This window comes from Pinus tabuliformis, chromosome 3_1 (assembly GCF_031772625.1).
Source record: "Pinus tabuliformis cultivar Carrire ecotype Pingquan chromosome 3_1, CPIR1, whole genome shotgun sequence".
In the NCBI taxonomy this organism is placed as follows: domain Eukaryota; kingdom Viridiplantae; phylum Streptophyta; class Pinopsida; order Pinales; family Pinaceae; genus Pinus; species Pinus tabuliformis.
The window spans coordinates 594,535,815-594,549,373 of record NC_142301.1 but is presented as its reverse complement, the minus strand read 5'-3'; the positions used below and the strand labels follow the sequence as shown (position 1 = coordinate 594,549,373).

The window sequence follows — 13,559 nt, the reverse complement described above, 5'->3', positions numbered from 1 at the left end:
TTGTATAATCGTGCTCATGATGGTCAGGTATCCTTGATACCTGTTAGGTTTCTTACTTTCACGGAAGGTTCCTCGGGGTGCAGCATGTCCTTCAGCATCATCAAGTATCCCCCTAAGCCATGGAGGCCTCTTCATAGAAGAGGGAGGCTCAGGTGGATAAATAGGATCCATGGGTACCTTCACATTAGGCATTGTTACATCATCTACCCATAGAGACAGCTTCCACAATCGTACGGTTCTTCCTTTTTGCCACACCATTCTGCTCAGGAGTATGTGGTGTAGTAGTCTCCCTCTTAATGCCAGCCTTAGATATGCCTGAGTGAACCAACTGTAATATATTGGAGGTCTTGCTTTGACTTGAGGGGAATGGTCCCCTTTTGAGCTTTCCTTCAGCACATCCCGGACATACACCTTCTTTCTCTACTTGGAATTCGGGCATCCCTGTTACCATCTGTCTTACATCGGGTAGAGCTTTGTAATGAAGGTGGGCAAACCTCCGATGCCAAAGTTCGGACTGAAGAGATGTGTCATAAGATATGACACCTAGCGGACTTCCATCGACCTGATATAATGAATCAACACGAAACCCAAGAGTAAAGGCATCTTTAACATTATTTTTCCATATACGTACCTTGCCATCGCTGAAGGTTACCTTGTAGCCTTTGTCTTCCATTGCCGAGATGGACACCAGGTTCTTTCGGAGGTTAGGTGCATTTAATACATCCTGGAATTTCTAGCCTTCTTGAATGGTTGTCCTCTTCCTTGATTTCCAGCATTCCTTTTACCTTTGTTATTGAATTTTCCATCCCTTCGATTACCATGAGAGGGATTTTGATCATCGTCACGGTGAGAGTCCTTTCTATCAGGGCATTCCCTTGCATAGTGACCTGCTTTATTGCAAATGTAACATCGTCCTTTTCTTCCACCCTTAGGTCCAGCCTTTCTTTTCGATTTCGATCCGGAATGATTTCTTTTCTTCGCATGAGAAGAAAAAGCAGCAGGAGGACCTTTAGACAAGGGCATTTCTTGTTCTTTTACCCTTGTTTCTTCTTGAATGCATTTAGCCATTAATTCCTCGAAACCAGGAATTACATTATTGTTCAGAAGAGTAGTCCTGAACACGTACCATTCGGATGGTAATCCTCCAAGAGTCATGAGTGCCATTTCCCTATCAGTAATAGCCTCCCCAATAGATAGGAGATCGTTCTTGATCTCGGTGATTCTTAAGAAGTATACTTGCATACTCTCATCTTTACCCTTCTTGATTTCCCTCAGCTTATTTCTAAGAAACAAAACTTGATTTGCATCATTAACTTTAAATAAACTCACCCGTCTATCGTAGATTTCTTTGGTGGTGTCTAGTTCAGAGATGTAGGCCACCAAGCGCTTGTCGATAGAGTCTCGGATGATCTTCTTCGCTTTAATTTCTCCATTCTTCCATTTGTTCCTGGCAGCAGGAGGTGCATTTGATGGAGGCTCAACAATATTGCCTCTCACATGATCCAACACTCCTTGATCCTCAAGGGTTAGATCGATAGACATCTTCCATCCGTGATAGTCAGATTTCTCACGGAGCTTGTCTTCGGCAAGAAAGAGTGTTGAGGACCCCATCGTTCTTTTAGGATAGCTTTGCCAATCTTCTCTTCGGTGATTGCTCTTGCTCTTGCTTGGGCTTTGTCTTCACCTCAGCTCTGATACCATGTTAAGTTATGGTATGTTCTATGCTTATAACAATTTACTTCTTTTTCTTATTATATTCCACAGATTAGCAATCACATGTACATAAAGTAAAGTGCAGATAGAACATTAAACGATTGACAGAAAACAAGCCAAGACAAGAGACACAAAATGTGGCGGCTAGCCAGGGACAAACCCCACAATGTGTGGGGAACCCTTTGATCAAATCTTCTTTGATCTTCAATAATTCAGCAGAGAGAAATAGTAAACTAAATCTGATTCATATCAGCAGTAGCAAACCCTAGATCGGCAACATCAACATTAGCGACTTCATCATCAAACTAGCGCAGACGATATCTCACAAACCGACCGTCAGATTGGCTTGATTCCACCCCCAAAAGTTGCGGCTTTCAGAGGAGGTTCAGATAAACCTACAACGCAATTCAGATTAGGAGATCTTCTAGTCCACGTAGGTCAATCTTTACTTCTGCAGTTGCAACTTCAGTTTCGGCAGTTTTCGGCTTCAAACTAGGGCAGTCGATATCTTGTAAACCGTCTGTCAGATTGACTTCATTCCACCACCAAAAGTTGCGACTTTCAGAGGAGATCCAGATAGACCTACAACAGAGTTCTAAGGAGAAGATCTGATGGTCAACGCTGGTCAAACTTTGGATATGCAGTTGCAGCTTTAGGTTCAACAGCTTCCAGCTTCACATGTGTGAGAGAGAGACCATTTTCTGCGCAGTAGAGAAGAGACTCATTTTTGTGCAGTAGAGAGAGAGATGTGATGAGATGAGTGAGTCCAAATGTGGAAAAGTCCTCTTATATTTATACACAACGTTGTTGTTTGAATAGATGCGACTGTTGGGCTTCTGAGCCTACATGAGTTGTAGGTCGGCTTGATAATAATTCCATAATCAAAATAAATTCATATCTCCATGAATACTTATCGGAATCGGATGATCTTTATATCAATCCTACGCCTCTCGACAAGAGGAATCTAATAAAAATATTATCAGCCATGAATAAGATGACCCACATGAAGTTTTGCCCTAGTTGTCAATTTTAACAAAAGGACCGGGCATGGTTGACCATAATAGGCTTAGGACACTATAATACATATCATTACATGGCCCACGAGGCTTTTGAATTGCATTATTTGGAATGACAATGGTGTTGCCAGAAAATGAGGAGTAACTTGTCCATTTGATAATACAAGATTACCATACCTTCTATCTCCATATTTTCCAATTGTGTGGATGCCCTGACATGGCACCTTACGCTCTGTAGAATTTAGATTTTGCCAATCTAATTGCCAAATTTGATTATTTACATAATTCTTGATTGGCTTGACATTTTCATGTGATGAAGAGAGACATTAGATTGCAACTGCTCTTGTTGTGTATTGATTTCTTTATGTGCCATTCCTTGTACTTCAGTATGTTGCTTCTCTGGTTTAAGTTGTAAGGAGCTCCCACGACCATAACCATTCAAAGAGAGGCTACTATAGAATGCCAGAAAAAGCTGGATGACTTAGAAGAGTCATATGGACATGTTCCAACAGGAAGACCCTATTTTCCAAACTGTGATTCATAAAAGGACTTAAGGCAAAGGAAATATGAAACTTAATTATTGGCCTATGACATCTCTGATTAACATGAAAACTGTTAGAAAATCAGAAAGGCAGAAAGATTTTCTTATTCTTGATAATTACTTGTGATGTTTCTTATTATTACAATTCTTTATATCTTCTTTCTTTTAGTTCATCAAGCAATTACCAAAGCAGCGTCACATAAAACGATAGACACCAGATGTAGGCACTATGCCAGGGAAAAATCTCCCTTGAGGGGAAAACCTAGTCAAAAACTTCTTCCTTTCAATAGTATTCTTTGAGACTCTTCACCCTAGACCAAGACCAGAGCTCTCCTCCACACCAAGTCAGCCTCTCAGAATTTTGACATCTTTCTAGCAACTTCGACTAGGGAGCAACTTCTGGCAACAATGAAACTTGGAAGACTTCGATCTCCCAATCCGGAGCATGAAACAGAGAGAGAGAGAGAGGCACCAAAAATTTTGATTTTTCCTTTCTCCTTAGACTTCCCCAAACTCGCATTCACTTCGGCTTCCCGGCAACAAACTTCACACTTTTCCCAGCTACAAGAGATATCGAACTTCTTGTGAGTGAGTGATGCTCCAAATGAATTCAATGTGCTTGTATTTATAGGCTCCATGTGAGGTTGAATAGGGTCCTTAGGCCGACTTGATCTTCTTCTAGGCCAACATGGTGTGGAGGATACATAAATCATATTTGACTCAATACTTAACTTTTTTACATGATTCAAAAGCCCAAGAAGGGTCTCTTTAAAAGTACAATGACTCTATTGACTCAGAATAAATCCTAGAAGTTATCAACGGGGACTTTGACCTAAAACATGGTGACCCAAGCATGAAACCTATGCTTTAATAAGTCACAATTATAATAATAAAAATTCTTTTCTTTATTCTTTTGACAAATACATTACATGATGACTCAAATTCAGTAAATGAAGACCGAACCTAGTTACATTTTCCAATAAAAACTTGACAGATTGTTTTGCATGCTTTCTCAAAATGCTTTGAACTGTAATTTACTGCAATGTGCCCACATGTTTGGTGAAGCTTCCTGTGCCGAATTGTCCAATATTTTGTAAGAAACCCAAATTTGAAAAAGAGAAAACAGACCTTCTGCTGCTACTTTTGATATTCCAGCATACCCAAAATAACATATGCATTGTTGCTGTAACTAAAATTTATAATTGTACCAATGTAAAAATTCAATGTGTCATAGCCATTGCAAAGAAACATGGAAATATGTGTCAGAAAACTTTTAATCACAAAGGTTTTGTTTCCTGTTTATTGTATGTGTATAAGATTGCATCCTAGTTTACTGGGTACTCTCCAAAGTGTGCCCGTGTCATGTGTCCAGCATATCTAACACTTGGACACCCATTGTTTGTTACTTGGGACACAAAAAAGTGTTAAAAAATTCAAAATGTGTGTGCATAAGTGTTCCAACGTGTCCATAAATGTTTCCTGACATGTGTTTTTATGTATTTCAAAATTTTAAATGTTGATATAATTGGCGTCTTTAATTCTGTATTTTTGTCTCCAGATGAGTCTGTTTCCTGTGCTGGTCACCCATATCCTAATGACCCTGTTTCCCAGTATTAGATAACTTAGATTGCAGCTAAAAATGTGAAAAAACAACTAATAATTTGTTTATTATTACCTGTGAAGATATTGTTATCCTTGGGGTTTTCATGTTCTAGATTTAACTTTCTAACGATAACATTTAACAGCATTGAAAGAATTACAAGGTAAAGTTCTTGAATTCCGACTGCTTGAAAATGTGGCAGATATACATGCTTTTCCACTTTTTTTGTGTGTTACAAAATGACAGTGCTGAGTTACACTTTACATCTCACATTCTATGCATGATTTAGAAAGCTTTAAATACACGGCTTTTAATTTCACATGTGAAACGCAATTAGATTTTTTTCTCATTGTCAGCTTTATAGGGGGTGAAATCTCTGGTGCTGACAGTCCTGAAATTTGCTTGTTTTGCATCAATCTTATGCATTGCTTTCATATCCCTTTGAGCAAACTGCAAACTATTCTCTAGTGAAAGTTCGTTGTATCACATTTTGCATGGATTCCTTATTAGTTTTCATTATTGTGTGGTGCAGATAGAGGCAATTCTTCAAGATCAATCTGGCAAGGGGCGAATATCAAACATTGAGGCACTGAATATTCGCCTTGACTGTCAGGTAGTTTTGGGTTTCAAGATTAATGTAACATTGATTTGAAATTTAAAGGTTCAATCAGGGATTACCTTTGTCTACAAATGGGCACAATTCTTTCGCTTATCAAATGAATCATGGGGGCTAAACTACTTTAAGAGAAACCAGAGATCTTTTGAAACCATTCACAAGGTAAACTATAGCTCTAGTCTATGTATAATTTGAATGGAGATGGTAACATTGGGCTGTAATATCTATGTCGGTAAATCCTATTTATGATGGTTTATTTGAGTTTGAAATCTGATCTGTGATCCTTTATATTTGTGTATTCTTTTGATTTGAGAAAGAATGCTGAGATGTCATATATAAACAATTGTTATGACTCTTAAATGTTTATGATTGTTGGTAGTGGCTTGCAATGCAGGTAAAGCAAGAGTCACAGGGTGATCCAGGTCAGGTTCCATTGGCATTCAAGCAATTTTCTATGGCTCAGAAGGAGAAAACTCTTGAAGACCTTTTGAAAAACCGATGGTTGTGCACTACTGAAGAGGGGAAAATTGGCTTAGGAATTCGAGCCTTCCTTGAATTAAGAAGTCTGTTCAAGAATCTGGATGTTCCATTCTGTGACATATGCAATGAAGCAGGGATCAAGGTGTTCCACTAGCTTTTAAATAATTTGACCTATTTTTCTCACTTGTTCTGTACTTGTAAGATAATGGTATTCCAAGTTGTAGCCGAAAATAATGAAGATCGATTGTTTTCCAGGTTCTTGACTGTTCAAATGTCATGGGGGAAATGCTTAAATTCTATGCTACATGTGTAATAAAGGGCATAAAAACTAGCAATGTAATGTGTTGTTTATACAATTTAAAATTGAAGCAGAGACACTGTTTTCCAAGGAAACCCGGTGGGGAATCTCCTGGGCACTTCCTTGCATTTCCAGATGGTATCTGTTACCATTCAAACTAGCGGTCTTGTCAAGGTCCTCACAAAATGCTAAGGTGGCCCACACAAGACATCTGCCCACTGTCATCTCGTCACAAGTTCCCACTCTTTAAGTCCAACTCCCACTAAAAGGCTGCGGGAGGGATTTTACAAATAAGATACTTCACCAAGTGATTAATAGACTAGTTCTTAATAATGAAGTCATGGCCCACAGGTGGAGATAAGAGTTAATATGGTGAATTATGCTAATATTGAAATGATATTAATGCAGAGAATAATGCAAACCAACAAGTGAAATGTCACTCAAACTAAAGATATTTAACTATTATAAACCCAAACAAGTGAGTAAAGAATGTTTTTACCATATACAAAAAGTATGAGTTGTACTTTCAATAAAGGGACGTACTGTGTAAATCTGCTTGTTGTCCTGTAGCTACAGAGATGAAAATGCGGAAAACAACAAGCTAGACCCCTCTTTTGAGGCCACCCTAAAGTGTGTATATTTTCTAGATTGATGATCTAGGGGTGGGGGAAGCTAGGGAAGCAAATATATAACAATATGTAACCCCCAAGGATCAGATCTGCAACAAAATATGAGTTTCCAACAACCTAGAAACTAGCTGCAAAGATTTGGGATCAAATTCTCTCTAGGTTAAAACCCAAAAGTTTTTGCTAGCGAATTTCAATGGCTGGTATATATCCTAAGTAGCACTAGAACGTTCAAGATATGCTTGTAAAACAATTCTGGAAATTAGACAAGGGTATGTATGAGTAAAACTTATTTGGAAATGTCCTCTGCACTTAGAAATTTGCCAGATTTGGTGTTATGATATACTGTAAATTTCTGTAGATCTACGAAATACTCAATATACTTTTGTGAAATATACATATTAAGTGCAGATGTAAAAGGTACATTTTCACAACCCCTTCTAGATTAGCCCTGCATATTAGGACAAGAAATGAGCTTAGAGTTAGAAGACTAGTCATTCCCACTCTTGTCTAAGATAGTTCTATCAATTACCAAGTCTACAAAATACTCAATATACTTTTGTGATACGTATTAAGTGCAGAAATAAAAGGTATATTTTCACAACCCATCTAAATCAGCCCTGCCATTTAGGACAAGAAATGAGCTTAGAGTTGCAAGACTAGTCACCCCCACTCTTGTCTAAAATAGTTCCATCAATTACCAAGTCCAGCTAGGAGTGATATTTTGTGAAATGCCTCCAGCCTGTAGTCGGCTATGGGATTGGATGAGATCTACTGGTCGAAGAGGATTTGTCCAACCACTTGGGTCCAATATTACCAACTACCAACAAAGGACATAGTAAGGACCAGCGCCCTGATTATCCCTTTCACGTGACTTGTAGCCCTTCGTTGGATCAACCTGAAAGCTTTTGTATAACTTGGATCAACCTGTGTCTAACTTATGAAGTGAAATTACTACAATTGCAAGGAATGAAAGCAATAGAAAAAATAAACCTACAATGTTTGCAATGAAAGTTTCTATTATGGCATTATGATCTCATAGTTCCACAAAAACGGGGAGGGACTAGCCTTTTATAATCTCTAGTAACGACTAGTTGAAACCCTTTCTTAAGAAAATAATTTTTTAACTTGTTATCCACAACCTGAAGACTAAGCTCTTCATGAGAATATTTTTTGCATTACAAATTCTCCACATGAGGGGTTTGAATTGCTTGATTTGTCCAAAGTTAACCCAAGGAGGCAACGTTTCTCTTGCTCTATCTTTGGAAGTGCATAAGGTGATGAAGAGTAACCAAATGGCGCACAATGAATTGCATAAGAGTCTCCAACAATTAGTAGAGGAGGGTCGTGTTGCTTGAATGAAGTCTCGACTTGCTTGATTGCAGTCAATTTGGTTGAAAGAGGACATGATTTGCTTGGAAGGAGGCTCAATCCACTTGCAATGGCTAGATAGTTTTCAATTTTTGTCCAATGTTGTACTAGATTAACCATAACAGCGTCAAAATTCCACTGGGAAAGCAAAACAATTTTGGTCCAATGTCCTACTAGATTAACCATAACAACCTCAACATTCCACTTGGAATGCAAAATAGCTATCTAGAGGAGGTTGACTTGACTTGGATGATGTCCCATTTGATTTTAGGATGCCACGACCTATGTCACAGGGTTCGGCGAACTTAAACCTTCAGGTTCGAAATTCGGCGAACCTCAATTTTTTTTTGAAATTCGTTCGGGTTCGCCGAACCTGTTCGAACTCGAACCCCATTTGAACTCGAACCTGAAAGCGAACCTTAAGCCTAATTTAATCGAATTCGAATTTTTTTTGTTGAGGTTCGAATTAGGTTTGGCAGTTGGTTTTCAGCAATCTTCCTGCCAAAAAAATCCTTTATAAACAATGCTGCGTTAAGGATTTAACATAGCTTGCAAGTGTCGAGTGAGTGAGTGAGATCTGCGTGACTGAGTTCGTGAGTTCTGAGTGAACTTCCTTTTTCAAATTTTGAAATTTGAAGATGTTCTACAATGAGTTCTTAATATAGTTGTATTGTAATGTGTATTTAAATTTTGATTATGTTTTAATTATGTGATTTTTTAAAAGATTACTAGTATTTGACATTCATTTAAATTTTGAAGACTGAAAATTATGTCATTTCTTTTTGCAAACTACTATTGTGTATGTTTACATTTAATTAGATGTTAGAATGATTACATTATTCATGTATGTTTAGTAATAAGAATTTGTATTCATGTGTTTATGGATTGATTTTGAATTTTTTATTATTTTGTCATATATATATATATATATATATATATAAAACTATGTATAGTCAAACCTAATGTCGAACCTCATTCGAACTTGATTGGAAAATTCGAATTCGAATCGAATTTAATCTTTGTCGAACTCGAATTCGAACTCGAACCGTGTGACATAGGCCACGACTAGCTCACATTGACTTTAGACATACTCAATGAGCCCCTTTGACCCCAATGGCTATTTTGACCTACCCAATGACTCTTCTTACCCACACCTGTCACTAAGGTAGGACATCAACGTTGTGTTTATGGTTCATTTGTTAGATCTTCAATGCCCTTGCCAATTTGAAGAATCTAACACATGGGTTTTGACCGGATGAATTTTTACATAATTGTTGACATAAGATTTGCCTCTACATGCCAACTTTTCACCTTGTGTTTCCACTTGGAAGCCACACGTGCCACTTACAGAGGCTTCAACCACCTTAAATTGCAATTTCTGAATGACACCTTCACCTTTTGTCAAAACTTTTACATGGTGTGTTGTCTATACATTATTTTGAGCAATTTGAGGTCCTATTGATTTTTGCATCCTGGGACCCTCGTGCATTAGGATCCATGCATTGCCTCTGGAAACGTGAAATGTTGAGAACTATGAAACTGCCTTGTTGAAAACTGTATGATGAATACTACACCAAGGCCAATAAATTAACAATGCATACATAATCTATGGACATGAACATGTGGAAAGACATAGATGCACAAAACATGGGTTGGATTGACCCTACAATGATGATCATCCCTACATAACCCAAGGCTTCTTTAAACCATGAGCCCCAATGAGTTCCGCTCTAAGTCCTCCAATCCTATGCGGCACGAAAAGAGCTAAGAGCGGGTATCGAAGGGACTAGCCATGGACCATCATAGGCCTAGGACATCATAATACTCAATCACACATGGCCTACAAGGCTTTAACTTACATCCTTTGGACTTATAATGGTGTTATAAAAAATGAAAATGATCATATGTACCCCGTTGAATCGAGAGATAACAATAACCACTGTAAACCCTTTGATGTTGATTATGGTGCTTGACCCATTAGGGACATCAAGTGAGGCACACAATAGAGTTAACCGATACGAGGAAACGACCTCGATACCTCTTGCATGAATCTCAAAGCACTCAATCATTTCACCTAGCCCATTAGGCTAAAGAAACTGATACAAACTAAGAGCAATAATTGTGTACTACAATCTAAAGAAGTAAAGGATTAATAAAGAACAAAGCAACTAACTGAATATTATCATTTGTGGATAATTATTGGAAGTTTGCCATCATCTCATGAATGCCTCAATTCTCTTACCATTATGACATCTTAACTAGAGTTTGAATTCGTGGAACCAAATCAATGTGTTCCTCAAGAAACTGATTACATCATAGTGACTATGTGACATGTTGCAATAGGTTTGTGGGTTCCTGAATGTGGTGTGAAAATTTCTGAATCTAACAAATCAGAAATCCTACTGCAGTAAACCGATTTGCATTAACTACTTGTGTTTTTCATTTTAACAAGTTATTTTCAGAATTATTCTGAAAATATTAATGCAAATACACTGCAGCCTACACCAATATACAGTTCAAGTACTGAAAAAAATAAATGAGACAACCACACAAATGACACACTTATTATTGGACTAAACGTCCCTGGAAAAACCCAGTGTGGGAAAACCGGTGCAACAGATATGAGGGTTTTATTATTATGCAGATTTATGAATATAACTAGGGTGCCAAATCCGGCTCACCCAATAGAGAATAAACCTGGCATAAGTACCTCTATCCGGAGACAGATATTTTGGCGGATCCAACAACTGGATAAACAAACCCCACAGATCACTACGCTGTCCCCAGTGCTGTGCAGCGATAGGTGATCCCAGCACTGTGTCACCTCCTCTAGAAGTTGTGTCACTGTCCCGGTGAGCCTTCCCGGCTTAGAAATCGATCTGCTGAATTGATGCCCAATCTGCCTCACAGAAACCCCAATGTTGCCTTTGCATGACTGCGTCAGCCCTCCAGCCTCTGCGTCACCCTCCTGGAGTTGCGCTGTCTCTCCTTGGTGCTGCGTTGCCTCTCTATTATGTATTCTTGGGCTTGGACAAAAGTCCTGCTGTCGAACTGCCCCTTTTTGCACTAGAAGCTTACTCCGAAATTCTCAGCAAACCATGCCCTAGAATTTCGATCTAGCTCAAGTGCTGCTCTCCCTGTGTATGTTCTCCAAATGACCCCAAGCCTTCCTTTATACTTTTCCTGTTGAGAAATCAACGAACGTGATCTAATCTCTAATCAACGGCTAAGATTAAATTAGACTTGATCCTCGTCACTTAGAAGCTTCTCACCCATATTTACATTAATTATTTTAATTTCCTAAGTTTTAACTTAGGCACCATTAAAAATAATTAATTATTTGAATAACATGCACTCCGGGAGGGATTTCTCCAAACAATTTCTGGGTCTTGGAGATCTCATGTGTTCTAGCTCCTCCACAAAATTTCGGAGCTAGAGCACATCCGATGCTACCCAAAAATCAACATGTGGAAGGGGCTTAGTTGAACCAAATCAATGTGATATTGAAGAGAATGATTACATCATAGTGACAACATGCGACATGTTTCCATATGTTTATGGGATTCTGAAGGTGGAAGGATGATTGGAATGTGCCACTACAATCTGCTCATAAAATAGTGTCCTACCTGTTGTTGATTATGTCAATGGACAAGTACTCTTCTGCGTAGGCTAAGCGTCAAACATGCAGGGGTCGTCTAAAACCTCTCTAGGTACTTGCTTAATTTATTAAGTGACTTTTATGATTCTTTCCTAAGTCTAACTTAGGAAAAACACATTGATTAATTAATTAATTAATGTTGGCTATTGGGCTAAGGTTTTCTAAAGAAAAGTGAATTATTCACTTTAGTGAATTAGATCTAATCTCTATCATTGATCTCAAGTGGGTTAGGATTTAATCCTAGCCATCCATCACTTTAGAGATTAGGGTTAGGGATTTAGCTCAATGAGAAATTATAAAAGAAATCCTAAGGAGAGGAGGAAGACACATCGTAATCATTGAAAGAGTGATTTTCTCAAGAGAAGAGTGAGAGACTCAAGGCTAAGGACAAAGAAGTGTTGTAGTGAAAATTTTGGAGAAGGAAATTTGTGGAGGTTGAATCATTGAGCACGAGGTACAAGTTACGGCTAGGTTGAGGTTGAGAGGATCATCGAGTGGAATGCATGGGTTGCGCGAGTAGTGGCTAGGAGAGAGGAAAGACAAATTGCAGATTGGGGTTTCAGTAGGCCAAGTTTTCTTGGAGAATTGAATGCTTTGAGAGTCTAGATTTTCCCAGGTTTTTGTTGTGTAAATTTCTGAAATTCTGTGTGGGCCATTTTCCTTGTAAGGGAGCCCTTATTTATTATGAGAAATAAAGTGAAGAACAAATTGGAGGGTTTATATTTTTTTTGATGTGATTGATTTTCTACTTGTGCTTTTGCTGCAAATTCTATCGTTAAATACCAGAGTATTTTTATTTAACTATTTGTGAAAATAATTTATTGGGTTAAATAAAATTTTCTGGATATAAAACTTGCTTGGGATATAAATCAAATCTAGTATTCAGGAAATTAACACAACCCTTGGATATCACCTCAACTTTGCCTATGTAGAAGCCCAACACATGAATAAATCGCCCTAATTGCCTGTTGAAAAGGAAAGTAAATTATGCCAAAGATAGGAGATTCCACGTGCATTCCATTGTGGACTGGCTTACTGCTTAGGTGATTTTTTATGGTAAAAAGGTCAATTTCCCTCCTTAAACAATCATTATTTACAGTAAACTAAATCCTATACTTCTTGTTTGGTAATTTGGCAGCTTAGGGACAAATTCCCTCCATTGGACAACCTTCCTCATCAATAAAGACCCCTACTAGCCAATGGAAAACTTTAATCTGGTCAAGGAAAAATATAATTTTTAAGGTGAAACCCAGAAGTGCACAAAAGTTCAGGTCAGCCTAAAGGACAAATTGAGTCTCCACCAGATATAAATACACATCATGTCACGTCACTTTGGAGCATCATCAACACATCACATATTCTCTGTCCTTATTTGATTGGTTCATACAGGGCTGAAATAAGGAGGTCCGACATCACATGTGCAAAGGGAAGGAGGACAAATCTGTTTCTTGTGTTGACTTCTTCATTGGTACAATTTGACTAGCGTTGACCAGCTTTGGCTCGATGCTTTGACTTGGAAAATTTCAATTTTGGAAGGCTGAATTCATTGGTGAAAGAGACGAACTTTTCTGGGCAGTTTGACTTGGGTTGACTGCAGATTTTTATTGAAGTTGACCGCAGAAAATGTGAAGTTCGACCGC

The 13,559-nt window shown here is 38.2% G+C and overlaps 1 protein-coding gene across 3 annotated transcripts in view; it reads left to right on the top strand.

Moving 5' to 3' along the window:
• EMB1379 (embryo defective 1379) overlaps positions 1-13,559 on the top strand; it is a 154,849-nt gene that overhangs the window by 44,581 nt on the left and 96,709 nt on the right. For 2 of the 3 annotated variants that reach the window (XR_016255815.1, XM_089411661.1), the window contains exons 3-4: positions 5,403-5,483; positions 5,866-6,108. Coding sequence is in view for 2 of the 3 variants with exons in the window: in XM_089411661.1 (XP_089267787.1) it covers positions 5,403-5,483; positions 5,866-6,108 (324 nt within the window). In the remaining variant the exon portion in view is untranslated. The remainder of the gene's footprint in view (positions 1-5,402; positions 5,484-5,865; positions 6,109-13,559) is intronic. The other variant, XM_089411662.1, reaches the window with a different exon arrangement.